The sequence below is a fragment of the Chroicocephalus ridibundus genome, chromosome Z (assembly GCF_963924245.1).
Source record: "Chroicocephalus ridibundus chromosome Z, bChrRid1.1, whole genome shotgun sequence".
In the NCBI taxonomy this organism is placed as follows: domain Eukaryota; kingdom Metazoa; phylum Chordata; class Aves; order Charadriiformes; family Laridae; genus Chroicocephalus; species Chroicocephalus ridibundus.
The window spans coordinates 84,228,221-84,255,697 of record NC_086316.1 but is presented as its reverse complement, the minus strand read 5'-3'; the positions used below and the strand labels follow the sequence as shown (position 1 = coordinate 84,255,697).

Below are 27,477 nucleotides of genomic sequence, written 5' to 3'. Positions count from 1 at the left end.
TACTGGAAAGAACTTAGGGCTTTTCTACTCAACGCGTTGCATAGAAAAAGCTGTTTTGCAGCTGTTACTCTAGAAAAGTGCTTTTTGTGTGACAGCATGAAGTTGAGTTGGTTTTGGAGATGGGAAAAAGAAAAGAAAGGTCTGGGATTAGCTGTGTTTTAATTACGGTGGAAGAGTGCCCAGATGGGGCTCTTCAAGGGCACTTCACTCAGCAGCACCCACCCTTGTGGGCGAGTCCTGGGATGGTGGGTTTGGGTGAGTACCTGTGGGGACTGTGTGGTCAGGATAACTTAACTGGATCAACTAGGACTCATGAAATGCATTTTTGGGTGTGCTTCTCAAAAGATCATTCAACCTGTACGCGAGTTGTCTCTTGGCTGGACCAAGAGCCGTCAGAAAAGCGGTTACTCCGCTCTTTACGCGTGTGTTGCACCCACACAGAGATGTATGGAATCGGTAATTTTCTTTCCTCCAATGCCAAAGGAGAAGATCCTTTTTGGCACAGGGCTGGGCTCGTTACCTGGCTGCGGCGCAGGCTTTTAGAGCCTGAAACGATGCTTTATTTTGAAGGTGATGCAGCTGGGGAAGAACTGCTTCTCTTTTGTTCTTGACTGCAAATCCCCTTCCAGCACTTCGAAGAAAGGTTGATTTAATGACCAAAGAAATGCTTTCAAAAAGCAGGAAAACAAAGCCCTGGTTGTAAAAGTGCCTACAGCAGAGCAAATACTGTGCACTTTACCATGACAATAAATGGTTTAATTATAAAACATTTCTACTCAGCAGTGCAGGTTCCCGTTAGCTTTCAATTGCTCCCTTCGATTCCTCGTCATTGGGAAGGCAGAGACGGCATCTTCCTGGAAACATTCATTGAGCCAAAAATGGCTTTCCAAGAAAATTTACGATAGAGATTTTTTGAGCAGTTCTAATAACTACCAAAAGCGTGGGGAGCGTCCTGAAACTGAATTCAGGTGTGAGAAGCGCTTTTCACCTTCAATAGCAAGATTTACCGCGTGGTTGTGGTGGGATGCGGTCACTCTGGAGATGATACCCGAAGTCCTCAGACGCTTCCGAGTGACATTGAGGTGACAGCCTTGATTCTATCACCTTGAGCTGGGGCTGCAGCTTCTGCAAATCCATATTAGTTATGATTTTGTTACTGAAAAAATGTCCTTTAATCTCTTCCGTACAGCTTTTCTCTCCGACTCCTTAATTTTAAAATAGCCCTTCTTGTTATGTTTCATGATAAAGTTGAAACCGTCAGATCTGCGTGAGCACCAACAGCTCTTCCTAGGGTTTTGGGTGGCGCCAAATCTTCTCGATTTGATGAGCTAGGATGATTCAAAACCTGGCCAGGAATTTTATTAGGAAAATCCTAAATGCCGTCATCCTCTCCAGATCAGGGGAAGACCGGAGCAAGATCTTACGAGCAGGTGGTTCCAGCGTAACACATAAATAAGGGCTGAAGCCATCACGAGTCCTCACTGCTCAACGTCTTCCATGGGAATCCTTCAAAGCAGGTGCTGTGATATTTGAAGCACCTTCAAAGACGTTTCCTATAGAAAATTGAGCGAGGGATACAGAAGGTACCGGCGTAGGTACCAGGGATGGAGTTGGTGCTGCTTGGCCGGTGTGTAACCTGCTCCGCTTGCCTCAACCTGTGTTTAATGGTTTGTTATTGTTCTTACTGGGTTTCTGTAAACGCAAATGGTGAATTCCAGCTTGTTTCTGTCTGGTATGGAAACAGGAAAGCGATAAACAAGTTCGGTCGCTTAAGATCACATCTTGAAAACATCTATATCCAACCATTCTGGGTTAGAAATATTTAAACCTGGGGATAACTATTACAAATTCTACCAAGTCTTTCAGTTCTAAAATACTCCCCAATTGAAAATACTCTGAATTTTTGTCTAGTTTGGTTTCCCAACCATCGTAACTTTGCTTTCTGGGCAGAAGAGTTGATTATCAGCACCCTTTAAAGAGCACTAGTGAAATAACGTCATCACCCCTAATCCTTTCCCTGATGGGATAAACAAGTCGAGTTCCTCGCCGTCCAGTTGCAGCGCAGGTTTTCCTTCCCTGCCGTGATATTTATTTGATAGACGAATGAAGGAATGGAGTCGGGTTTGGTACAGAATATTAAAATCATGGCTCAGTTCAGAGCCTTTGAAACACCAGTAGCTCTGCATATATTAAATTGTGTTTTCTTCGCTTACCAGTTGTATCTCCAGACTCCAACTTTTGTATTTTTTATATATATATATGTATATATATGTATATATATATATACACACACAGAGGGAGAGATGCTGGAGATTATAGTCTCACGTAGAGAGATGGAGTTAAATGAATGGAGAGTGAGAGGTAGTGGGATCCTCCGGTTTCTGTGCACGGGATATGACTGCTTCAATTTGACTTACAATAAAATATTCATTTGGCTTTTACCCTCACCCTTAGTACGTATCTGGCACATGCAATATTTGAGAAAATACCTCGATTTGAGGATGCTTGTGTGGAAGGCTGAAGTTTGTGCTCGGAACGCGTGCCAGCTGGGCTGTCTCTAAATTCTGCGCGGTGGTGACAGCAAAATTATTATTCTCGGGCGCTGAAAACTTGTATTATGGTGTGTACAGTGTTGGTTATCTTCGGCATCTTGAGCTCCTTCTGCTGTGTGTAGCTGTTCTGTAAGCCGTGGCGCGAGGGTACGATGGTGCAGGCGTAGGGAATGACTTTACGCCGGGACGATGTGTCAGTTTGTGCTCCTGCCTGACAGCAGCCGAATCGTCCCCCTTACCCAGAGCAGCGTATTTCGCTTGATAATGGGATGTTTTTATGGTTTTGTGTTTTGAGATAGCGCCGTGGAATGCATCAAAATGCCTGAGGGTGAACAAAAAATTACGGGATAGGTTGCTGTCGGCGTCGGTCCAGCCTTGTCGTTGTGACAAGTGGCCTTGCTTCCTTTTATTTTTAATAAAGAGGTCGTTAAAAAAAAAAAAAAATAAATCCCCAAAACTATTTTGCAGGATTTAGTTTCTGGTTTAGTTAATTTTTGCTAGACAATTGTTGGTTTTAATTGCTATATGTGCTCCCGTTGTATTACCAAAGGCCCTGGTACGCACTGCGCGGCGCTGTACTAGAGGTTCTGCGGCGGTGTTGAAGCATTAAAGTGACTATAATCTTATTCAATGAAGTGGGTGCAATACACAGGAAATTAAAAAAAGCCTGAATTATTTAATATGAGTCTTCCGTGGTGATCAGGTTAACTTCGTCCATCTTAACTGCTTAAGTGCCGCATTGCCCGAAACAAGCAGCAGATTTTTTTATTTTTTCCCCAACAGCAGTCAATGCTGTGACTTGAAGATGGCGAGGAAGCCCCTTGAGATGGGGAAATAAACCTCTGGTGCCACGACCTGATCGCTTGTAGGAGTTCCACTCCTGCAGATCGTGGTCGCCAAGTCCAACTGCTCAGTATTTTATCAGATCCTGCTAAAAACATTAACTGAAGGGAGAAACGCGCTCAGGATGAGCAAAGTTAGTCTCCGTTGTTGCAGCGCGGTTCTCCTACGCTTCAACTCTTGGTGTACAAAGGATAACTGGCAAAGCACGAGGGAAAAGATCTTTTAAACGGCAAAGAAAGCCCGAACAAAGCTCCCTGTCTCCGGCCAGGTGAAATGTAATCCCTCCGCAGAGGCTCTGACCTGCAGCACGCACTAATTCTTTCCCTTCTTTCGCAGCGCATATCCGACTTGGAAGAAGAAAATGCTCTCCTGAAGCAGGAAAAAGAGGAGCTTAACAGCAGGATCCTCTGTCAATCTCAAGGTGAGAAAAAAGGCTTTATAGCATTGTAACACCTTCAGTAAACGAGGAGCTTAACTGTTCTGCCCTCTCAAACTTGTTTTTCCTGCCTGTTTTTCCTACCTTGAAAAGTGCTGATCTTTCCGCACCCCTTTCCTGGGGGTTTTTGTCGTCGTTTTTGTTGTGGGGACGGTTCTGTCCTGCTGGCGGATGGCAAGACAGAGGCTGGTTTAATTGCTGAAAAGCGGAATAAAGTACCTGAAAGGGCTTTTTAATTCAGTCGTGTTGCAGCATTTACTGCGGGCGATGTGAGAGGCAGCGAGGGGTGGAGGGAAGGGAGTAACAGCATCCCAAGATTGATGCGTAAAGGATCCAAGGAAGAGCACAGTTAACAATGTTGGGCTGCGACAAAGGATTTCTCTAACGTGACAGGAGTCTGTGAGAGTTTTTTAAAGCAGAGACTTAGATGGGGAGCCGTAGAGAGAGGAAAGCAATCTGGGGAGAATCCCAAGCCACAAAAGAAACTCTCACCTGTGTTTTTGAGCTTTTTTTTTTTTTATTATTATTTTTCACCACCCTTTTCGGCTTTGATTTTGTTGCAGGATTTACAAAGCATCAGGCGGCATTCTGTGGCCTATCTATCACTGCTCCCGGGTACACGTGAAGTACCTCTTGCTCTCAGCCTCCTGCAAAATGAAGGAATGAAAAATAACATGTTAAAAAGAAACTTGCCGCAAATATTTTTTTTTCATCTCTTAGGGGATGCTTTCGGGGCATCGAAGCTTGAGGAAAGCAAGAGGAGGGGTTTTGTGTAGCGTCCACCTATTTAAAAGGACACGTGGATTATATTTGCCCAGTTTCCCAAAAAGGGGAAAGGACCAGATTTGCTTCCAAAAGGGAGTTCTTAACAAAAAAAAAAAAAAAAAGAATTTATTTGGATATAAAATACTCAGAATTGCCACAATCTTACAATGGCAAAAGGCTGATGATGCCATGAGGCAGAGATGCTGCGGCTGATTTGCTTTTATGCTGAATCTGGTGGTGGGAAGCGGGCAGAGAAGTCTTTAAATGCAGCTCAAACGTGCATTTCTTAAACGTGAATGTGTTTCCACAACGGCGCTGGCCTTTCCTTAAGCGGGTTTATGGCTGGCCCGGGGGAGCTGGCGCTGGCGCAGGTGAGTTAAGCACAATGATAGGTCTGATGGTTTGTAGGTGCTGGAGATTTTTCTCTAACTCGGACGGCAGAGGGCCGTGCTCTCCGAGCAGAAGAGCTGAAGCTGTTCCAAATGGCAAATAATAGTCTCTAAAATACAAGTAAGCATTCCCTAATATTTAAAGGTTCTCGGCAGAGAGCGTTTTGTTACTTAGTCATCGTTATTGCACGTATTTACAAGAAATTTGCTTCCGAGATGAAGATCATAATTTCTTTTTTTTTTTTTTTTTTCTCCTTATTTTAAAGATGAATTTGCACGAAACACAGTTGAGGAAAATATCCAGATGAAGAAAGAGCTGGAAGAAGAGAGGTCTCGTTACCAGAACCTGGTAAAAGAATATTCGAGGCTGGAGCAGAGATACGACAATTTGCGGGATGAAATGACTATTATAAAGGTAACGAAACTGAAATTAGCCCTGTTCTGCTGTGTCCTGGACGTGACGTTGGTGGCTGGATGATGTGGCTGACGCAATCACAGAACACTTAATAAAACTGACATTATCGTGCTTGATATTCCGAAGACTGAGCTTCTACACTGAAGCCAAACCGTATTTGTGCCTTGAGAAAAGAGCCTGATTTCTCACGCTTCTCTGCCAACTACGTAGAGATACCTGTGAATCTCAGCAAAAGCTGGTTCATGCTTCTTGGTTTGCTTTTTGATTTGTTTCGGTGATGTTCGCGTGTTAAGTGTTGGGTTAAAAAAAGAAAAAAAACAACCCACAAAACCCCCCAGTGGCATGACTTCAGGATTTCAAAAGCCAAAGTTTTTACGTTGCTGAAATGTTAGAAGAACTGTTGAAAATGCGATAATAGAGTGCTGCTGGATCAGGTGGAAGGTCGAGCATTTAAAGGGAGCCCCAGAGGGTGCTGTGAACAGCATAATGGTGAGCTCAGATTTACATGTTTGCACTTAGCAGGCGTCTGGTGTCATGAGAAGCCTTTAATTCATGCAGAATTTTTAAACGGAGCCTTCTGTATCGCTTCACATTTTACGGTATTCTCTTGTCTTGGTAGGAATATTATGGTAGGGCGTAAGAACTAGAAAATGGAATTCGCTATAAGATGACAGTCAGACCTTTAGTAAAGGTAACCTTAATAGACAGACATAATTTGTTCTGAGGAACAACCTTTTGTGGGGAATCCTTCCTTAAACACTGACCGTATCCGCACCTCTCCTCGGCAGCAAGCACCGGGGCACAGGAGAAACCCATCCAACCAGAGCAGTTTGGAGTCCGATTCCAATTATCCATCCATTTCAACCTCCGAGATAGGAGACACCGAAGATGTAATACAACAAGTGGAGGTACAGTAATTCGGGTAGGCTCGAGGGGAGGAGGGATGATGGACGTGGGTCTTGGAGCACGCAGGAGGAATGCAGGTTGGGACTGTAAGGTGTGACGGCTGAAATTAATTTAGCTCTACAGAAATACATCGTTAAATTGTATGAGGGGGGATTGCAGGGTTGTGGTGCTGCGGCAAATGCTTACTGGTCTGCGGGGTCAGGTTAAACAGGGCTCTAAAAATAACGAAGTGTTGCGTTTTGGCCGTGCCACCTTAAAGACGGATGAAAATTCATCAAAGCAGTCAGCGTTACGTGTAGTTATTCCTAGCACCGGTGGCAATGACTGCGTAACAATCCTTCTCCGCGAGGATCCCGAGTTCGTTACGCCCTTGTCCCGAGCATTTTCATTCCAATGCGTCTTCACAGATGCTTTGCTGGCCAGCGCAGCCCCTGTCATCGACAGTCTCTTAATGCAGAAGGGAAATGTGTTTTGCTTACGTTTGCTAGAATAGGCTGCTCTTTCAACTCCGCTTTAGTGACTCGAGAGCACACGTGGATGATGACTGTTCCGAGGATCTGCCACCCCACTGGCAGGACCATATTTCGTCCTGCATGCCGTGCCCGCAGAAACCCCCGTTTCGCTTTGCCGGCTGCTGTGTTACATTGCTGTAGTACTTCTGAATTGCTTTGAGAGCATTTGCTGACGTCAAAGTAATCAGTATTGGCCACGCTCTAACATAAAATATTCCAGGTGAAGCGAATTAAAAACCAACCAGTAAATACTTGTCTAGAAGGGACTCAGTGGGGTATTTTTAATGTTCTTAGCTGCGGCTCCGAACAGCCCAACGAGAGAAGCGGGCTGATAAACATTCAGTGATTTATTGCAACGAGTCAACTGTTAATTGACATCAAAAATAAGTGCTTAAAATGGGGGTTTGGTCTTTGAAAGTACGTGCCGGGGTCAGGGTGTGCCTAGCACTGTGTGTGGTTACAAAACTTGACTGAGGTCGTCTCCTTTTTCCACTCCCCCGTTCTTCTCCAGGAGGTCGGGATGGAGAAAGCCGCCATGGACATGACCCTCTTCCTAAAGCTGCAGAAGCGAGTGAGGGAGCTCGAGCAGGAGAGGAAGAAACTACAAACCCACCTGGAGAAAAAGGAGCAAGAGAGCAAGAAATCCCAGGTAAGAGATGTCTTTTCGTTGATATCAATATTTCATGTTGGTAACTGGCTTTCCTTGATGGCTTGAGGACATGCGATGTAGGAATTCAGGTTTGAGAGTAAGAGGCAGCAAATCCAGTTGGGCAATGGAGAGAAACTAAGGACAAATGGGACGGAAGAGCTAATTTTTTTTTTTTATTATTTTTATTTTTTTTTATAAACTGGTTATAACAGATTTTAGGACAGTATCTTGCGTATCTTGAAAGCAATGAGATGTAGAATCAATTCTGGAGCTTTTTGCGCTGCCTGCGCTGATCCACTTTCTTTCTCTCGTGAGAAATTCGAAGCGTGGCCTGGGTTTTGTTAGCGAAGGTCGGAATGAGGAAGGGCAAGGTGAGTATTTGGATGATGGCCTATAGACGTGATGCTGCAGCCTTACGGACACAGATACCACCTTTTGGCTGGATCAAACCTAGAGGCATGGGAGTGCTCGGGAGCCTTGAAGAGAAAGGCCCCGGTGCCCCACATCCCCACATTTCTTTTGGTTGATTTGGGTTATTCAAGCGCTTTTTTTGCGATCCTCGCTTCCCCCCATCCAGCATTGCATGGCGTGAACTGATAAGCACTTCACAGATGCGTCAGTCAGTCTTGTGTCCCCAGTTTGGTTTTGTTATAATCTGCTTGTGTGTTTTGTTTTTTTTTTTATCCCCAGTGATGATCGTATAGAAATATAGCATAAAAAAATGATATAACAAGCCAGAAATAGCTGTTAGCAGAAGGCGTTCTTCCTTTTCTCTCTATTGCAAGGCAGGGATATTCCTTCGATATGTTCTTTCTTCCTTGTGAAAAAAGATCTTCCTACAGTTTGGGTGGTTTCCCTGGAAGTCATTTAAAAAAAAAATAAAAAAAAAAATCTAGATTACTGGCAGCCCAGTGATAACTTAAGAGTTGGTCCTGACTTGTAACTGGAATGTGAAAATACAGCACTCTCTAGCTGCTGGTGAGCTGGTATTTGGCGTAGGGGGATTTTAGTAGCTGATTTCTTGTATATTTTTCACCCTGCCCACTGTAACTGAGCCTTTGTGGCTCGTTCAGAGGCCTGGAGCGTGGGAGACGATGCATGCCGTGAAACAGCAGCTCCGCGTACCTGGTGTCAGGAAGCAGTGAAGACGCTCTTGTATGAAATGCTGAGCAAACGCCATCACTCTTCGCTTCATAATTGAAATTTCTGGGGCCCCTGTTGCTTTGTTTGGGAATTATTTTGTTTATTACTCTCCGGGCTGAGATCTACGTATCTTTTGGCAAACGCAAATAAGAGGCACCATAAAATCATCAAGAGTAATTAGTTACTTGCTTCACCGGATAGTCTTACTGATCACCTCTAGCGATTTGCAGGAAACGCTCGAAACAGGAAACTTCCCCAGCCTCTCGTCCTTGCTGCAGAGGCAGATTAAAAACCCGCTTCCCAACCGTTGCGTTGAAGATTGGTCCCCTAATGACTGTCGTTGTTTGAAAGCTGCAGTGAGCCGCGGTTGTCGAGATATTAATGAGAGATTAAACCGCTTTCGCCTGAAGCGTCCCCACTACGTGTTGCTGGAACTCCGTCTAATGGCAATTAATAACGTTTTTATGGTTGGGTTGGCCGGCAGCGATGCGGCAGGGCTGGCTGTTGATGGAAACATGCCTGGCCATCCTGTCCCATGTTTATCTGTCTGGTTTTTAAATATAAATTTATATCTCTTTAATCCACGCAGGTAATTGAAACGAAGACTGAAGCGACTTCGGACCACGAAGATTTTGCATACAACAGTCTGAAGGTGAGTGAGGAGCTCCTCCTTAGCGCTGTAACTTATTGCATGGCTCCAACAGCCCCAAAAAGTTGTCCGGACGTGGCAATAACCCAAAACCTCCTGGAACTGATTCTGACTATTAGAGAGAGCATGGTATGAATTCTGGCGGTTGAAGCCCAATGTGTTTCTTGTTCCAGGCTCCACCTCTGCTACTTATCTGCTCTCCTTGCGTTCCCAAGGTGCCACTCGGGTCAAAACCAAATAAATCTGCTGCGTGGGTTGTAGTAAGAGCCTCCGTCTCCCAGCAGCAGTGCTGGTTGACCATAGTCATCTTGTGTCTTCCCAGCTATTGCCCTGCCTTGCAATATGTCTTGTCCCTAAGCTCTAAATCCTTACGCTTCTACCTCCATCGTTTTCTCCCTACGACATACAGAGCGCCTGAAACCTGCTGGGCTCTGACTGTGGCTTGTGTGGGTTGTGTCGTCCTGCTCTAGCTGTACCCAACTACTTCTGGTCTTGAATGTGTTAGGCCAATTCGTGTGTCCTGCTCATCCTTGGAAAACCTCAGGGATAGACTTCGTGAGGGTTGGGGGGTTTTTTTGGTTGGTTTTTTTTTTTTTGGTGGCGCAGACCTAGATTTCAGATGCTCCTTCTCTCCCCGTCCCCTTAACAAATATTGCAATACAACTGAGAAATCTAGAGGAACTTGTTACCCAGGATAACGTCACGCTAAACCATCTGACGGTAGCAATACTTATTTTTGCTGTCTGCATCATCTCAGAAGATGCAAAAAAGAAGAAGTTAGAGGTGGAAAGGATGTATGGCCAACCCTCACTAAGAGCAAACCGCCATACCTCTAGCAGTAGCTTTTTCTGGCACTTGGTCCATCCAATTTTTAGCCCCTAAACACGGTATTTTTGTTGCGCTTGCTGGATGTGTTATTTGTGATTAAGGGAAACCCTGCTGAGTTTCATTAGGACCTCTGCCTGGAGTAGGAACTTGTCAGGAGCTTTAAGATCGTTGCCTGGGTGTCTTCCAGTTGATTAAACGTGGCTCTGGGAAGTTTTAAGTTTCTTGACCTTGTAAAGCAAAGTGAAGTTGCCGTTTGGAAGGGGAAAACCCAGCAGATGAGAATCGCCACCACCTTAAATGACTTCTGGAGTCCTGATTTCTGTGTGAGTTCACAAATTGTGTTTCCCTCAGGTTTTAACCCAGGAAGTTCAGAATGGGAATATTAATTTGGGATTTTCCTACTTTCTACATTCCTCACGTACATAGTCCTACAAATGAAATGAACCTTAATAACTCTCTCTTAATACCATTTCATAGGAATAAGTAGGACATGTTACAAAACCAGCAGCGTTCTTTAACCTTTAGCCTAAAACAGGCGGAAAATGAATTTGCAAGGGGACACATCTCAGAGTTCGTTTTTAGCGGTGTTGGACTGCAAGAGGTTCTCTTTAAGGGTCCTCCAGCGCAAGGGTTGCAAGAAAAGGGGCTGAGGGTTGCGACAAGGAAGAACCAGGTCTAAGAGCTTGCTTTAACGTGGTGCAGGCCTGAACAGACCATCTGTAGCAGGTGATATATTTTGGGTAGTGGCGTGTTGGGTGAATGTCAGTCTGGGAAGAGCCGAGGTCCTTGTGAAAAGCAAGGAGCAATTGCTTCAAATGCCAGAGTGAAAGGCCACCCCTAGTCCTGGAGGGAAAGGATTTTGTAGGTAGCAGGTGAGTTGGCCTGAGAGGTACCACTAAAATAGAGAGACAAATACAGTTCTCTGGTGTTTTCCCAACTTGTGAAGATGGGACGCGGGCCAAAGTTTCCATCTGCAGTGAAAGAGTGATTTACTGCTGCTTTTGAGCGCTGCTTTTCCCTCCTTCCCCCATGAGAGCTGCCTCTGTGACTATAACAAAGCTCTTCCTCTCTTCTCTCTCTGTCTCCTTCTAATTTGTATCTCTAATATTTATACTATGTCTGGCTCCTTCAAGAATCTTGTGTAATTAGATTTATTTTTCCTTTTTTTGCCAGCTTAAAAAGCCTTTATCTCGGGGTACTAGGCTGAGGTGTCTCAAAGCTTACACGCAGCAAACTCTTCCTGTGGATGCTCTTGAGCGGTCCATGAGATACCAGCTGATGGAGGAGGAAAGGATGTTGGCTTTGGTGCGCTACCGATGCACGGTCTTTTGGAAACTGAGACTCCTTTAGCCAGTTTAGAAATGTTTCGGGATATTTTAGAAAGGCGGCCGTGGTGTCTTTTCAAAAACATGAGTATGAATTTTGACTTGGGTGAGGTGTGAAGACTGTTCCTGATGCAGCTGAAGAGCTCCTCATGGTGAGTCTCATCCTCATGGATGAGGGAAGAGATGCTTGGATAAGGTCGTGAACATCCCAGGGTTTGGTTTGGATAAATATGAGTGTAAATATAACAAACAGTACAAGTGTAAATATAAATATATATTTTTAAAATGATATGTACAAATATCAGTTTGGGTAAACGTAATAAGTATGGTTATTGTTGAAGAGCAGGTTTTGTTCGGGGGGGTTAAGGATATTTCTGCGTTTTGTTCGGTACTTTGTGACCTGAGTCTTCAGTGCCTTCTGTTCACTTTTGGGTCCCATTCGAGATATTTTTGACACTCACAGCCCTCGAGCGGGCCAGTGCCAGGTGTGGGTGTTAGTGGATGGCCATGTGGGCTTGGGTTTTGTAGCCAGCACGTGCTCTGCTACTTCACACGTGTCTACTGTCATCCAGCTTTGTGTCTCGGTGTGATTGTCCTGTACTGTCACGGCACCCATGGTGGCAGGGATTTGCCTTTGGGATTAGCTTTTGGAGCCTTTTCTTGGTGCAGATTTTGATGGAGGGAAGCGACCAAGGCATAGTCCGTCCTTAAGAGAGGCTCGTTTGGATAAGTGCTGGTTGTTTCTTTTTGTAGTGCTGCTGAGGAATGCGAAGAACTTGGGCTAACACCAATATATTTACAGCAGGCGTAAATTATGTGTCCTTTGTAACGGATAAATAGAGTTTTGTGTAGATGCTGTCCCAAAATATGCCCGGCCAGGTGTTTGGTTAGCTACGATGCAGGGCTGGAGGGATGTGAAACATCTCCATGGTGGGAGATGTGTCCTTGAGTCACTTCTGTACAACAAAAAGTTTCCCAGTGGAAAAAAAATGTGTTTTCCCATTTGTTTTTTCAGACTGGGAAAGTGGGAGTGAAAGCACCAAGGAGCCCTTGCCCTGACTCTGTGTTCTGAGCGGGAGCACAACGCATAATTTGATTTTGGTTTTTTTCGCTCTTTGCGTAGCTGGGATGTTTGTTTCATCCCTTAGACTTGGACGCTCATCGTGAAATGAGCTTCTAGAGGATTTTATTTCCTTTTCCTACAGAGCACCAGAAATAGAAGAAAGGGCAAATTCCTGGCATGGCAGTGATAACCTCTGATTTACGCAGGCTCATACTTCACACCTCCGTAACCCTGTATGTGTTGGGACGAGTGTGAGTTCAAGTTCCGGATGTTCTGGCTGTATAACTTGTCGAATAAATCAGCGCTATTGCACTAGGCAGAAGAGCGAGCGTTTCTCACGGCGCAAGTAGAAATCTCCCTTTCCACCTTCAAAGCTTTTTATGGCAGGGGACAGTAGATGTCTTGCCCGCGTCTATGGGTATTTTAATATTGCTCCACAAAATCCACCAAGAAAAGAGCAGGGAATAGATTTGAATGTAAACTCTGAAAGGCGTCCAGGGCACGGGCTGTTGGAGCTGGGCTGTTGGTTATCGCTTTCTTCCTTGATCTTCCTGACTTGGTTTCGAACCAGAGTATGGCTTGATATGGCCAGTCCATGGAGCTATGAATTTGGCTGAAAGAGGAGGAGGAGGAGGAAGGGAAGGAAAAGGAAAGAAAGAGGAGGAGGAAGGGGAGGAGGAGGAAAGAAAGAGGAGGAGGAAGGGAAGGAGGAGGAAAGAAAGAGGAGGAGGAAGGGAAGGAGGAGGAAAGAAAGAGGAGGAGGAAGGGAAGGAGGAGGAAAGAAAGAGGAGGAGGAAGGGAAGGAGGAGGAAAGAAAGAGGAGGAGGAAGGGGAGGAGGAGGAAAGAAAGAGGAGGAGGAAGGGGAGGAGGAGGAAAGAAAGAGGAGGAGGAAGGGGAGGAGGAGGAAAGAAAGAGGAGGAGGAAGGGGAGGAGGAGGAAAGAAAGAGGAGGAGGAAGGGGAGGAGGAGGAAAGAAAGAGGAGGAGGAAGGGGAGGAGGAGGAAAGAAAGAGGAGGAGGAAGGGGAGGAGGAGGAAAGAAAGAGGAGGAGGAAGGGGAGGAGGAGGAAAGAAAGAGGAGGAGGAAGGGGAGGAGGAGGAAAGAAAGAGGAGGAGGAAGGGGAGGAGGAGGAAAGAAAGAGGAGGAGGAAGGGGAGGAGGAGGAAAGAAAGAGGAGGAGGAAGGGGAGGAGGAGGAAAGAAAGAGGAGGAGGAAGGGGAGGAGGAGGAAGGGAAGAGGAGGAGGAAGGGGAGGAGGAGGAAGGGAAGAGGAGGAGGAAGGGGAGGAGGAGGAAGGGAAGAGGAGGAGGAAGGGAAGGAGGAGGAGGAAGGGAAGGAGGAGGAGGAAGGGAAGGAGGAGGAGGAAGGGAAGGAGGAGGAAGGGAAGGAGGAGGAAAAGGAAAGAGGAGGAGGAAGGGAAGGAGGAGGAGGAAGGGAAGAGGAATCACAGAATGATAGGGATTGGAAGGGACCTCTGGAGATCACCTGGTCTGACCCCCCGCCAGAGCAGGGTCACCTAGAGATGGAGGAAGGGAGGGAAAAAGCGAAAGAGCAGCAAGGGTCTTACCCAGCAAATAACAAAAATCACAGAACAGCAATTTGTGTGGGAAAGCAGTTAATCGCTTTGTTTTTACCCTTCTGAGCACGATCAGGGAAGAGCGGAGAGCGAGTCGGTGCTTTAGCCGCAGAGCAAGAAGAGTTAAACCCCGTTTGGTATCGATTTCCCCCCGCGCACACGCTTCCCAAACTCTTGTTTTAAAAACCAGTTCTAGAAAAGCCTAACGTCTCATACGCTGCCTCTGCTGAGCTGTGGTTAACGCGGATGTGGAGGAATTGCCAGATCAAATGCATTTCTTATTTATTTATTTTTTTTTATTTTAATGACAGATGGTATAAAGTACCTGACTGTGCTCTGGTGCTGATGGCGTTTGCTCAGCTTGGAGTCTGTCCAGCTGCCAGATCAGCTATTCTGTTCACACCTCTGCTGTGATAAGGCGTGCTATTTATAATTTGTAAGGATTTATAATTATATCCCCCGTTTCCTATGGAAATGAGGTTTACACAGCTGTGCTAGCTACACACTGTATAAATTGTATAAATTGCCCCCTTCCCCCCCAGCCATTTTTGGATTCGATAGCTGGCCTCAGCCAAAGCTGATGTCCCATAAATGAGAGGGATCATGCGGGAAAGCTGTGGAAAGGGTCAAAAGCCAGCGAGGATGTAGGATGTGAGAATGAATGTGGGAAGAGCTTGCGCTATTGTAGACACCAGAGAATCCACAGTGGGGCTCGGTCGGTCCCTAGGAAAGAGCTGACCCCAAGCTGGTCAGACACCAGACTTTGTCAGCTCGCTTACAGGCATCTCTGGTTTTGCCATGTGCCATAGTTGGATGATGTTCCTGTTGGGTTTTGGCACTGTCCCCTGGGTGCGTGGGGACAGGAGGGAGCAGTCCTGGGTGCCACCATGCAGCAGCTGGTGATGGAGGATCTGATGCAAAGAGAAGGTGGGCTGTTGGGATTGGGGCCATGAGCAGGACCCTGGGGGTCTGGCTCTGCTCCCCAGCTGTGACCCATAGCAAGGACCTGGACAGGCTGGAGAGCTGGGTGGGGAGGAACCTAATGAAGTTCAACAAGGGCAAGTGTAGGGTCCTGCACCTGGGGAGGAATAACCCCATGTACTGGTACAGGTTGGGGCTGACCAGCTGGAAAGCAGCTCTGTAGAGAGAGACCTGGGGGTCCTGGTGGGCAACAAGTTGCGCAGGAGCCAGCAATGTGCCCGTGTGGCCAAGAAGGCCAATGGTCTCCTGGGGCGCATTAAGAAGATCATGGCCAGCAGGTGGAGGGAGGTCATCCTCCCCCTCTACTCTGCCCTGGGGAGGCCACAGCTGGAGCACTGGGTCCAGTTCTGGGCCCCCAGTTCAAGAAGGACAGGGAACTGCTGGAGAGAGTCCAGTGGAGGCTACCAAGATGATCCAGGGACTGGAGCACCTCTCTGCTAAGGAAAGGCTGGGAGCCCTGGGGCTGGTCAGCCTGGAGAAGAGAAGCCTGAGAGGGGATCCCATCAATGCTCATCAATACCTAAAGGGCGGGTGACAAGAGGATGGGGCCAGACTCTTCTCAGTGGTGCCCGGGGACAGGACAAGGGGCAACGGGCACAAACTGGAACACGGGAAGTTCCATCTGAACATGAGGAACAACTTCTTTCCTTTGAGGGTGGCAGAGCCCTGGAAGAGGCTGTCCAGAGAGGTGGTGGAGTCTCCTTCTCTGGAGATATTCCAGACCCTCCTGGATGTGTTCCTGTGCCACCTGCTCTGGGTGACCCTGCTCTGGCAGGGGGTTGGACTGGATGATCTCCAGAGGTCCCTTCCAACCCCTGCCAGTCTGGGATTCTGGGAAGGTGGGCTGTTGGGATTTGGGCCATGAGCAGGACCCTGGGGGTCCAGCTCTGCTCCCAGTTGTGACCCGTAGCAAGGAATGTCCCCTCTGCAGGAGCAAAGCTGCTCTTTCCCCAGCTGGATGCCCCAGGTGGGTTTTGGGTGCCGGTGAAGAGCTGCCAAATGTGGTGTTACCACCTGCAAACAAAACTTCATGGTGAAATACTGAAATAAAGGCTGTCTTAGCTGACAGAGTTTTATTCCTTTGTCTTCTACTGTCATGTGAAAGCAAGTAAGCCCTTCAGTTGTCTCTGCAAACACAGCAACGCTCATGCATCGTTATTCAGGAGAAGCCGTTGGCGTCAAAGTTGTACGATATTGCCCTTGCCTGTCAAATGCCGGCAGCTGACAGGACGTCAAGGCCAGAAAATCCTCCAGCTGCAAACATTGCACCGGGCTGGGGGAATTACAAAATATATGAGAAAAGAAGCCGTAGTGGGAATTCACGCAGCCGTAGCTCACCTAATGGGACGCCTGTCATGACGTCAGTCGGCGTCTTCCACCTTATTTAATGAATGTTGAAGATTAATTAAGCATTGTGGGGTTTGTGGTGATTCCTTGATTGAGAAGGAAAAGGGATGGAGAAGAAACAAACGTGCTCGGTTTCTCTAATGGGTTGCTTTGGTGTTTAAAAATAGTGTCAACAAACGAAAAAAATCCCCTCTGCCACCCTGTAGTGTCGTTATTGTTAAATAGAAACAGGCTACCGATTACAGTAAAAATCTTTTCTGAACCGCGCGTGGCTGGACTGGCAGCAGAATCCAGATCCTGGCATGAATCAGTCGTGATCAGCTGTGGTCATCGATAACCGAGTTACCTTAGAGGCATCTCGGGAAGGTTTATCTAAACTGGTTAACGGCTTGGTATTTTCCAGAGGCAAGAGCTGGAGTCGGAGAACAAGAAGCTGAAAAACGAACTGAATGAGCTGAGGAAAGCTATCGCAGACCGAGCAACCCAGAACAACTCGTCCAACGATATTCAGGACGGTTATAACCTCCTCCTGAACCAGCTGAAATCGGCCAACGAGGAGTTGGAGGTGCGGAAGGAAGAGGTGCTCATCCTGAGGACGCAGATTATGAAGGCAGCCCAGCAAAAAGAGACGGGCAAAAACATGGTAATTGAGCGGGTAATGGGTTTTCTTTTCCTTTTCCCGTTGCGTTGCAGGAAATTCACCGCCTGCCTGAGCTGTGCCATGTCTGCTTTGGTAGGCTCTGGGTGGCAGGATGGCGCGGGGAGGTTATCGAAGGTTCTGCCGGGTTATAGGAGGTTCTGCCTATGGATAAGATAGAGTCTATGACATCGTTTCAGACAGTCCCATGGTGGTCTGTACTGCTGTAAGGTGCTTGACCCCAGACCTGCTGAGGTCTTGCCAGCCCACGCCAAGGAACAACTTCTCCAGCCCTGCACCAAGGTGTGGTGGTCTGAGATGGTTCCCGGTGGTGTTTTGTGACGTCTGGCTTATTCTGCCAGGAAATGGGATGGGGAAAAAGAGGTTTTGGACCAGGTTCTGCTTGCTTGATGCTGGTGCAGCTGTAATGTGTTTCTACTGGTGTGTAGGCAAGAAGAGGGCCTGTCCCATCACATTCTTTGAGAGCTTTTTGTTCAGAGCCTGTTTTGGTGGAAGAGCGCGTTTTCTGAAAACTCTCACTTGAGCTTTTTAGTTCACTGCCTTATCGTTCCTCGAGGTTTTGGTATGTTTTGTATATCAGATTCCGCGCACCCCTGCTTATCTCCCGCCCAGGTTCATGCATCCTCCTTCCATCTCCTAATCTCTGCTGCTGTCTGTTTGCATGCATATGAATTCGTAGAAACTCTCTAGTCTGATGGATGCCCCGAGGAAGCTCCGTTAAGGATGGTTGGGAGTTGCTCGCTATCGGGAACTTTGAAAGACAGCAGGAGATGCGCAGGATGTCAAGCTGCTGTGTTTTGCATGTTGAATTTAGGAAAACATCACCACCGACGCCAGCTGGCCCAACAGCAACAAGCACATTGACCAGGAGGACGCGATTGAAGCCTACCAGGGGATGTGCGAGACGAACCGGTAAGTGTGGCCCAAATTTTTCCAGCAGCAGGAGAGGGCTGACTAAACTGTGAAAGATGAGATCCAGCCCAAAATTAACAACATATTTTAGAGAGTTTCCAGCTTCTGTATTGTGTTCTGGACCTCGGGTCGAGGACGGATGGTGAAGATGGGACCAAAAATGCAGGTCTTGTAATGGGTGAGGAGCCCTCGTCGTTGGGGCGGTGTGTCCCCAAGGGAGGGGAGATACCGGGCGGGTAGAAAAGCCAATGTGGAAGTGAAAAAAAAATAAATAATGGATTTTGACTTTGCTGCCGGTAATAAATAGTCGTAAGACTAGGATTTGGGATATTTTTAAGAGTTACTTATTTCCAGTAAGTCCTCATGCTATGCTGGGAAGGCAGCATGGTTCCCCTTTTGCTTTCCAAGGCCCGTGATGGCGAACTGAGCTAACAAACACACGCTATATTCTCTGGCAACACCCGCATTTTTGGTTTTCTTGCATCTAAACGGAGAGTCGGGAACATTCATTTGATTACGGGTTTCCCGTAGCGAGGGTTAATGCTGTGAACATCTGTCTGTCCTTATAGTGACAGTTGGGCTTACATTGCGAAGCGTTAAATTCTCGCAGCTATCCAAGAGGACACCAAATAAAAAGTAATATCTTGCAAGAAGACAAAATGACGTGGATTAAACAGCAAGATGATATGTAAAAGAAATATTTATTTTACTGCAAGGAAATTGGATCTTCGTTTCCTTTTCTCTTGACAAATAGAGATGTTTGAGTCTCTTTTAGTAAATAATTAATTTGTGTTCAGCAAGGTAGTCAGAAGACTTAACCGTTGTGGATTAATGGCTTTTAATAACACAGTATACTTTGCCGCTTTGTAACCTGGTTGTAGAAGGTTATTAGCAGTCCAGGCTGGAAAAGACTATGATTTAATTAAGATTTTTATTCATACCTCTATGAATATAAGCAAAGACACGCCATCTTTGAATGCCGTATGAAAAATTATGAAGAGTTGCTTAACGCTTTCAGAACCGGATGGCCAAGACGGTGCAACGTGCCCAGATTGATGTGCGAAAATTCAATGTATACGTGCCGTCAACTTTGGTCATCGTGTCTGCGCTGTATGTCCCTCAAATTCCTGCTGTAGTATGGGCTGGGTTTCCTGAATTTTGCATCTATTTTACTTCTTGGGAAAGCCCTAGGAAGAACCTGTGGAGATCTCCTAGTGTGTGAGTATGGAGATGGGCTTGCTGGAAGGGCTGGCTTCCACATCACTGAATTTAAACATAGCTTAAAAAACTGATGGGTGGACCGCATCTCTGCCCGTACTAGGACTGTCAACTTTGACTTTGGCCCATGGGCCTGGAGGAGTGGGGATTGTTGGGGTCCAGGATGCTCATGACACTGGTTTCTCGCCTGGGTGTCATGTCTGGCTGGATCAGGACCAGCGTCTGGTTTTTTGGGTTTGTTTTTTGCTTTCATTTTTTTTCCAATTAGTTGCCATTGAATATTTGCTTTCTTGAAGTCAACTTGCTGATGAAATTTCTGCCCCTCCTGCAGCGGAGAGGTGACGAGATTGATTTAAACATCACATTTTGTCAATAAGTCACTGGAGCTCCGTGTGCTTCCTACTGCAGGGTGTGGTTTTTGGTCTCTTAATGAATTCTGTGGCTTTTCTCCCATTTCCTTCCAACTTTCTCCTGGAGCTGTGAGCACTCGTATGGGATGTGAAATCCCATTGTCAGGCCCAGAGTTAATTAGTCCCTAACCTGCGTTTTCGAGTGTGCACGTGTGGTGATGGTTAGTTGTGTTCAAGTGTCGGTGAAGGAGTTGCAGTCAAAATAAGAATTGCTGCTTTCATAGGGCATCTGTCCAACCGGTTGGGTTGTATCGCTGGTCCCCAACTTTGGCTGTCCTGAGCTGCCTGTTGCCTGCTCTCGCTCATCCTGCTGGGAGACTCCGGTCCTTCTTCCGCTGTTCTGGTTTCCAGACTTAACTTCTGGCAGTGAGGATGGAACCACACACAGAAATCACTAACAATGCTGCAATGATCTAACTTTCCACAGTGTAGAAATCTCTTTGATTTTCATAGAATCACAGAATGTGTTGGGTTGGAAGGGACCTCTAAAGGCCATCTAGTCCAACCCCCCTGCAGTAAGCAGCGACATAGTCCACTAAGATCAGGTCTCTCAGAGCCTCACCAAGCCTGGCCTTGAATGTCTCCAGGGATGGGGCCTCCACCACCTCTCTGGGCAACCTGGGCCAGTGTCTCACCACCCTCATTGGAAAGAACTTCTTCCTAATGTCTAATCGAAACCTGCCCTGCTCTAGTTTAAACCATTGCCCCTCGTCCTAGCGCTACATGCCCTTGCAAACAGCCCCTCCCCGGCTTTCTTGCAGGCCCCCTTCAGGTACTGGAAGGGGCTCTAAGGTCTCCTCGGAGCCTTCTCTTCTCCAGGCTGAACCCCCCCAACTCTCTCAGCCTGTCTTCATAGGAGAGGTGCTCCAGCCCTCGGATCATCTTCGTGGCCCTCCTCTGGCCCTGCTCCAACAGCTCCATGTCCTTCTTGTGCTGAGGGTTCCAGAGCTGGACGCAGTATTCCAGGTGGGATCTCACAAGAGCAGAGTAAAGGGGGAGAATTTTGAGGTGAGCTGCAGTTTAAGAAGTTCATGTGATCAGGCCTTGGTGCTTTTTGACCTCTTGAGATTTGGGAAGGCAAATCTGCAGTCATCAGGCTTGGTTTCTTGTTCTCCCTCTCGTTTACCTCTCATATGAAGCTTGGCTGGAACTCGGCTCTTCTACTACACTAGCAGTAGCTCTCCCTACTGATTTTCTGCAGTGATTTGTCCAATGGCTCGTTAATCACCACCAGCTTTCCCCCTTGTATGGTTCCCCGTGCATTTGTTTGTATAGTGGGTTGGTTTATAAACGGGAGGCTGGAGTTGATGGCAATAAACCAGATGAAAACAAACGCTCGGGGAGCATGGATTATTGTATTTGTCGATATAAATTAACATTCCCTCCCCCCCAGCACAAATTTGCATTCAGACTTACGCGGCTCTATACCCAAGTGTGTCAGCATGAGAAAGAAAACGACTTTCTCTTTCCAACCTTGATCAATAAATATTTTAATGGAAAGCGTGTCCGGTGAGATTGCAGTTCTGAAGTGGGATCGATAAGCAAGAGCCGCTTGTTCTCCCATTCCTCTTTACCCTGATACTTCTCATTCTGTAGGTGGTTTCTAACGGAGGTGGATGCTCTTCCATCGGTCCCGTCTGACCCATGTGGTAAAGCCAGGGTCCACCCTTGGGTCACTCCTAGCTTGGAGTCATCATGTCTTAGCTATTTAGGCTGGGGATGGAACGTGGCTTTATTTTGGTGGGAGGATAGACCTTCAATTCACGTTATATGTCTATATAAACCAGGATTTTTAAATACAGCAGGAGGAAAACAGGAAAGTTTTCCCTGCCCATGGAGCGATTCTCCTTCTCCACGCTGCTTTTGGGGGGAAAGCCCTTTGATGCCAGGTCAAGGGGGAGTTTGACTTAAAAGCAGCCCCTTATAAATGCAGTGAACTCAGTTGCTTTTTTTTTTTTCTTGTCCTTTTTTTTTTTTTTTTCCTGCTGACTTTCAACTGCTAAAGGGAGAAGCATCGAGTTAGTTTGCGGCGAATTTTCTGCTTCGGTAACTGAATGTAGGTTTTCTGTTCCCCGTTTCAGTTCTTGGGGCCTTTCTTTCGAGCCTGTTTGATCTTGGTGGAAACGTAGAGCCAACAAAGGGACCAGGTGATGATGTTAGAGATAATAACCTGGCAGCTCAAAGCAGATCAGGCGTAGTCTTTGAAATTAACTTCTGTGATAACTTCCAAGTGATTTCGGTAGAGTACACGGCGCGCTCTCTCCCTTTTTTTTTTTTTTTTCTGGGTAAGTCCCACCTGCAGCCTCAGTGCCCAGTGAAGGGCTGAGGCTTTGAGGATGCTTTTGCGGCTGGAAGAGGCCGTCGCATGGAAAGGGTTCGTATCTCTGCTCGCCGCTCTCCAGTGTGTCTCTTCTTATCGCTGCTTGCCACTCTGTCTTACATCTAATCTGGGATGTGCATTAGTTTTTCCATTTAATTAAAAGAAAGAAAAAAAGCACGTATCTGTGTTTGAAAAGGAAATGCCCCTTCTTCTTTATTAAGAGATGCTAATTATCTGAAGATGCTAAAATTAACGTCTCCGGGGTTTGGTGTACGTGCACCTCCTTTAAGTGACTTGGAGGAGGGGAAGGAGGCGTTTGGGCAGGAATTTCTCTGCCTTTCACGGAGGCAATTTGCCAACCACGGGTCCCCAGCTGCTCCCCCAAACCCCTACCTCCAAGAGAAGGAGAAATGAGGCTGTGAGTCGCGTCCTTTCGACTCATTTCAGCCTTATTTGAGAGAAGAATTTACCCAGCGTTTTAGGAAATTCTTCTGGCAGGTGCCAATTAATCTAATTAACTAGAAAGACCCCTGTTGACTTCTAATGTCTTGGTCAATAGGAACTTGCCGGGAGAAGGGGATCTCGGCGATTTGTGAGTCAGCGCCGCGGTGGTGAACGTGGGCTGAGTGCGGTTTTACCGCGGGATAATGGCACCCCCTTGAGCTCCTTTCCTCTTTTACCACAATGCATATGATTTAAAAAAAAAAAAAAAAAAAAAAAAAAAAGAAGGAAAGCTAGTTTTCAAAGGAGGAAAATGCACCTTAAAAACGCTGCTTATCCTGTGAGATTTCCCGGGTTAATGACATTTAATAAAAAGTGAGGATCCTTCCTGGATTTTTTTTCTTTGTTTTCGTTGACAAAATGCATGTTCTGCTAAGACTATCTGAACCGAAACAAAAACCTTACTAAAAAATTGACCCCAAATCAGACCAATAAACCATCTCCCTGCATCTGTTGAGTGTACAGATCCTCTTGGAAACTTGCTGTGTATTGGTAAAACGAAGGTTTTTCATCTAAATTTGCGCTTAGGACTTTTAACAGATGAATTTTCCAAACGCGAATGCCTGAAATGTGTGCGACTGTTGAGAAATACAGTGCTCGTACACCAGGATGGAGGGGATGTACAAGCTGTCCGGCGCCTCTTGAGTCCTTTTGTGGTCGTGCCGCGCCACCGCAGTTCTCACTGCTTTCCCCCCGCCCCGTGAAAATTTGTTCTAGAAAATTTGCGTCTTGTGCTTTTCCACTTAAATTCCAAGAGCTTTCCTTGCCAGGGAACGGCATCTGCTACACGTCTTTTCAAAACAGGAGGTACATATTGGCTCCGTTCTTTTTTTTTTTTTTATGTCTGAAAGTTTAATGATACATTAAGTGATTATTTTTTGTTTGTTTGTTTGTTTTTTATTATTATTTCCCCAAAGAAAAGCTGTTTTCAAACTTGCGCTGAAGTCAAGTAAAAATCTTACTGTAGCAAGTGTTTCTGGTCAGGTTGACCAGCTCCCATCACTCAAATGTGTTCAACGCCTCATTAAAGAAGATAAATGAGTTTCCTGCCTTTTATAGCTTAAAAAAACCCACCCCCAACTGTTAAAAGGAAACGTTTAGTGTTCAAGTGGGATGAGACTTTTCTGGGCGCTTTTCTACCTGGATGGATACGGAGGAGATTGGATCTCATCTAGGTGCGAGGAACCAAACATCCAAGGGGTGTTTGGACCGAAGGTTGCCTGGAGGAAAGGCTGATGTGTTTGATGTGATGATTGAGGAGCCCCTTGGCTGAAGTAGAAGGAAGAGAGTTTATTTTAGACCAGCGGAAGTTGATGCGGAAGGAAGGAAATGGAGAAACTTGTCTTAAAAAATGTCTTATTAGTGAGACGCGCTGGAGCGCAGGAGGTCTGGAAGAGGAATGAGCTGTTCCGAGCTGTCCCTATGCGATAGGCAGTGGGGTCGGGTTATGTTTGCACTGTGGGTTGGACGTGCACATGGGCTGTTCCAGCTCAAAAATAGTTAAGATTTGGGGGGCGGGAAGCAAGGAAGCCTGTTGGGAGCTGCTACGGATCACTCTGTTCTTTTTATTCCCCCCCCACTGTGTTCGGACACCTCTTCCTTACCCCCTGTGCTGACTTCTCTCTCATTTATGCCCCTTGGTCCTTGTTTCTCTTCCCTGGTTTCTCAGCGTAAGGTTTTGATGAGGTTTTCGGCTAACTGGCGTGGTGTGGGCTTGCCAGCTTTGCCTTGCAATCAAGTGGGAAACAGTTTAGCCTCACAGAAGTGAAAACTCGGGCTCTGACCTCCAGGAGTTGGGCTTTTTCGTGAAAACAGTAACATCACATGAATGATGGTAACCCGGGAGGTTGGACTGGGCGTTCTCCGATGGTCCCTTCTGACCTGAACGATGTTGGGTTCCCGTGTTGGCTGTGGGTGGGTTGGGGAGGAACGGGCTGCATGAGGATGTGTTTCTCGGCTGGGGAGCAAGGATGTCCACTAGCCAGGGGTGTCATACGGGGCACAACCAGGGCACGGTCCTCATTTTACCACGGTGGAAAAGGAAGAACAATGTCATGAAAGTGTGCTTTAAAAAAAAAAAATAAATAAGGGTTCTTCACCTTTTCCCCTTCTATTGCAATTGACCTGTTGTCTTTCTCTGTCCTCTTGTTTCCTTTTTCTGTCCTTTATTTCTAGCAAGACTGAGGATTGGGGGTATCTCAATGAAGATGGAGAGCTCGGCTTGGCTTATCAAGGTTTAAAGCAAGTTGCCAGGTCAACCACTTTCCTTTTTTTTTCCCCCCACTGCATCTTCTCCCCTCTCTCCCTTTCGCTTGCCCCTGTGTTTCTTTCTCTTCCTCTGCTGTTGTCCTGTTGTCCTCTAGGACCTGGTGTCCTCTCTGGGAGCAGCTGGAGGTGGGATATCCGAACTGGAGGAATTGAGACCCTCCTCTAATTTTCAGAGGAGTCGTTGGCGATTCTAATTGGGGGTTGCTGATGGTGGCTGTTGTCACTAATGCTTGAGCTGTGACTCAGCGAGAATCACGGCAAGTTGTGTGATAAAGGTGTTGGGAAGCCGTAATCTCCAGGAAGCCCCCCAAAAACCGTTTTAGATGGTTTTTCCTGTATTGCACTAAGATATAGCACCTCCCTAAAGTGTTTTCTCCTAATCCTTGACATGTCGGAAGCGGAATCCCTGTGCTTGTATTGCGACGCTGTCTGCTTTGCATGCTCGCCGGGGATTGTGCGCTCCCATCCATGCGTTGCCTGAAGGCGTGAGGAGGAAGGCGCGTGGTGGACACACGGTGCCATCCTTCCACAGCTTTCCCCACATCCTGGTCTGGTGGGCAAATATCCCAGCGGGACACACCGGGGCAGTACCTGCAACCTCTGTATCTCCTGGGGATGCCAGTGATTCTGTAAGGATCTCTCATCTCCAAGCTAGTGAAGGTTTGGAAACACAAATGGAGATTAAAGCAAGGCAGGAGGACTCCTGGATTCTTCTCCTGGTTCAACCTGGTGCTTCTAAGAGCTGATAATTAGTTGTTAATCAGTCGGTGCTCTCCTGCAGGGCGGTTACGAGGCTCCAATATATATGATTTTTATAAAAAATATGAAATGAGCTGATTAAGGACACCGGAGAGAGGAAAAGTTAAAATAATCTTTTGCATAAAGTACTCTGGAGTGGTCACATCTGAAGGGATCAGAGTAAAACCAGACAACAACAGGAAAAATGCCGGAGGTGATTCATTTGTTTTCCAAAGCCATTTGTTTTTCAAAGCAACGTAGGACCCCAAGTTTGTAGGAGGAGTGTGTTTTTTTTCTGAGGCTGGCTCATGGCTGATCTGAATCCACATGAAGAAGTACAATGAAAATTAAGTACTTATTTCATGGCAGGCCTCTCTTTTCCAAGCCTGTTAAGAATATATCTCCTGACAAGATGATTACGAGGCTGGGTGCATTATTGCCCGTGTTTCTATAGTTGGAAAATACCTTCTTCGATCTCTTTGGTGAAAATGGGAGTAGAGATTGGGTTGTTTAGATCTAAAACCCACCAAAAAAAAACCCAAACTGGAGCACGATTAATACTTTTCACCCAGAAATCTTTCATAGAAAGCATGTGTTCTTTTATACAATCCTAAAAAAAAACCCACCCCAAAACAAGAACAACAAAAAAACCCCATGCTTAATCCTTCCTGCAGGGACACAGTTCACATGCGTGAATCTCCATGAATTTCCCAGTGGACCCGACAGAGCTGTAGCTTTTTCCCCCCCTGGCACAGCTCCGTGTCTGTGCATGTCCTGGGTGAGTGCTAAGCTATGGACACCAGAGTCTTCCTCATCTTTGAGGACTGACGTTTGCACCCGGTGCCGGAGGAGCCGAAGCCCCTGAGCCGGATGTAGGGCTGTCCTTGGCTCTGCCCAGGAGAGCATCCGTGAGCAAGGCCATGGGCTTGGTTATCCCCCTGGCTCTTTCCTCCTCTTTTCCACCATCGCCATGTGTAGTCTGGGACTAATACTTTGCAGTTTCTGGCTTGGTGCCCCTTTCCTTGGAGTCTTCATCCCTTCTGGAGTCACTTATTTTGGTCTTCTTGAGAGAGGTGGTGGCCTGAGGGGATGATTTCCATGTAGAAGTGGGTAGGCAATACCCTTAAAAATCGATTATGGTGTCACTTGCCGGGTTTGCCAGCAACCCCATGAGCAAGGGCTGTGTACGGGAGGACAATTAACATCTCGGTGTTGAATCATTCATCCGCTGGATTAAGGAAGGCATCTCGGTTTAGCAGAGGCTGGATAACGCGCTAAATAAATGCCTTACCCTTTAGCTCAGCATTTCCCCCTGGGGTTGTCCTTCTGCAAAGGCTCAGGGCAAGGCTGGAAGGAGACCTGGAGTGTAGGGGAGGAGAGGGTGGCAGGACAAATTATTAGAGAAAATGTTGGGTACCCACCTGAAAGTGGGAGAAGGGCTGGTTTCGGTGACTTCTGTCAGCTGTGTGTCATGGAGTTAGTATTTGTATGTCACGGAGTGCGAGGAAACAGGTATTTTTCCCTCTGCTGAAGAATCCTGGTGAAATCGGCAGGGATGATAAAAGCAGGAACCGATCAAGGTGACAGAAAATTGCCTTGTGCGTAGCTTTCTGCAGGTGGTTTATGAATGAAAATTGAGATTTCCATGAATAGACTTCTTTTTAAGCAGCCCTGCAAACAGCTAGAAGGAAGTTTCAGCCTCTGCCTTTTTTGAAAACCCCAGCAGCAGCAAAGAAAGCCTGTGGCAGTCCCACTGAACGGAGCCGTTTGCAAGACACACAGTTTGCTTTCCAAGAGTAAGAACTGATGTTTGAAAGGGAATGAGCACCAGGACAAATGTCCTTCAAGCTGAGCTTTTGAGAACCCCGCAGGTGTTGATCCGCTTTGCTTTCTTGCCATGCATTTACTTGCTTTTTGCTAATGGGAAGAGTAAAGGAACCCAAATTTGTGATGCGGTTGCAGAAAAAAAGGGAGTTCTTGGACATTTTTGTCCCTCCCTTTTATTAAAAAAAAAAAAAAATCAAAACAAAAAAAAACCCAAACCAAACCCAAACTTTTGATCTCATGTCTCTAATT

At 46.6% G+C, this 27,477-nt stretch overlaps 1 protein-coding gene across 4 annotated transcripts in view; it reads left to right on the top strand.

The window, feature by feature from the left end:
• Positions 1 to 27,477, top strand: part of MYO5B (myosin VB) — a 159,354-nt gene that overhangs the window by 115,255 nt on the left and 16,622 nt on the right. Inside the window, exons 23-30 of one of the 4 annotated variants that reach the window (XM_063319465.1) lie at positions 3,732 to 3,816; positions 5,252 to 5,400; positions 6,189 to 6,308; positions 7,330 to 7,467; positions 9,200 to 9,262; positions 16,780 to 17,019; positions 17,849 to 17,946; positions 24,571 to 24,648. In XM_063319465.1, the coding sequence (XP_063175535.1) occupies positions 3,732 to 3,816; positions 5,252 to 5,400; positions 6,189 to 6,308; positions 7,330 to 7,467; positions 9,200 to 9,262; positions 16,780 to 17,019; positions 17,849 to 17,946; positions 24,571 to 24,648 (971 nt within the window). Of the gene's footprint in view, positions 1 to 3,731; positions 3,817 to 5,251; positions 5,401 to 6,188; positions 6,309 to 7,329; positions 7,468 to 9,199; positions 9,263 to 16,779; positions 17,032 to 17,848; positions 17,947 to 24,570; positions 24,649 to 27,477 lie in introns of all 4 variants that reach the window. The other 3 variants (XM_063319464.1, XM_063319468.1, XM_063319466.1) reach the window with 3 other exon arrangements.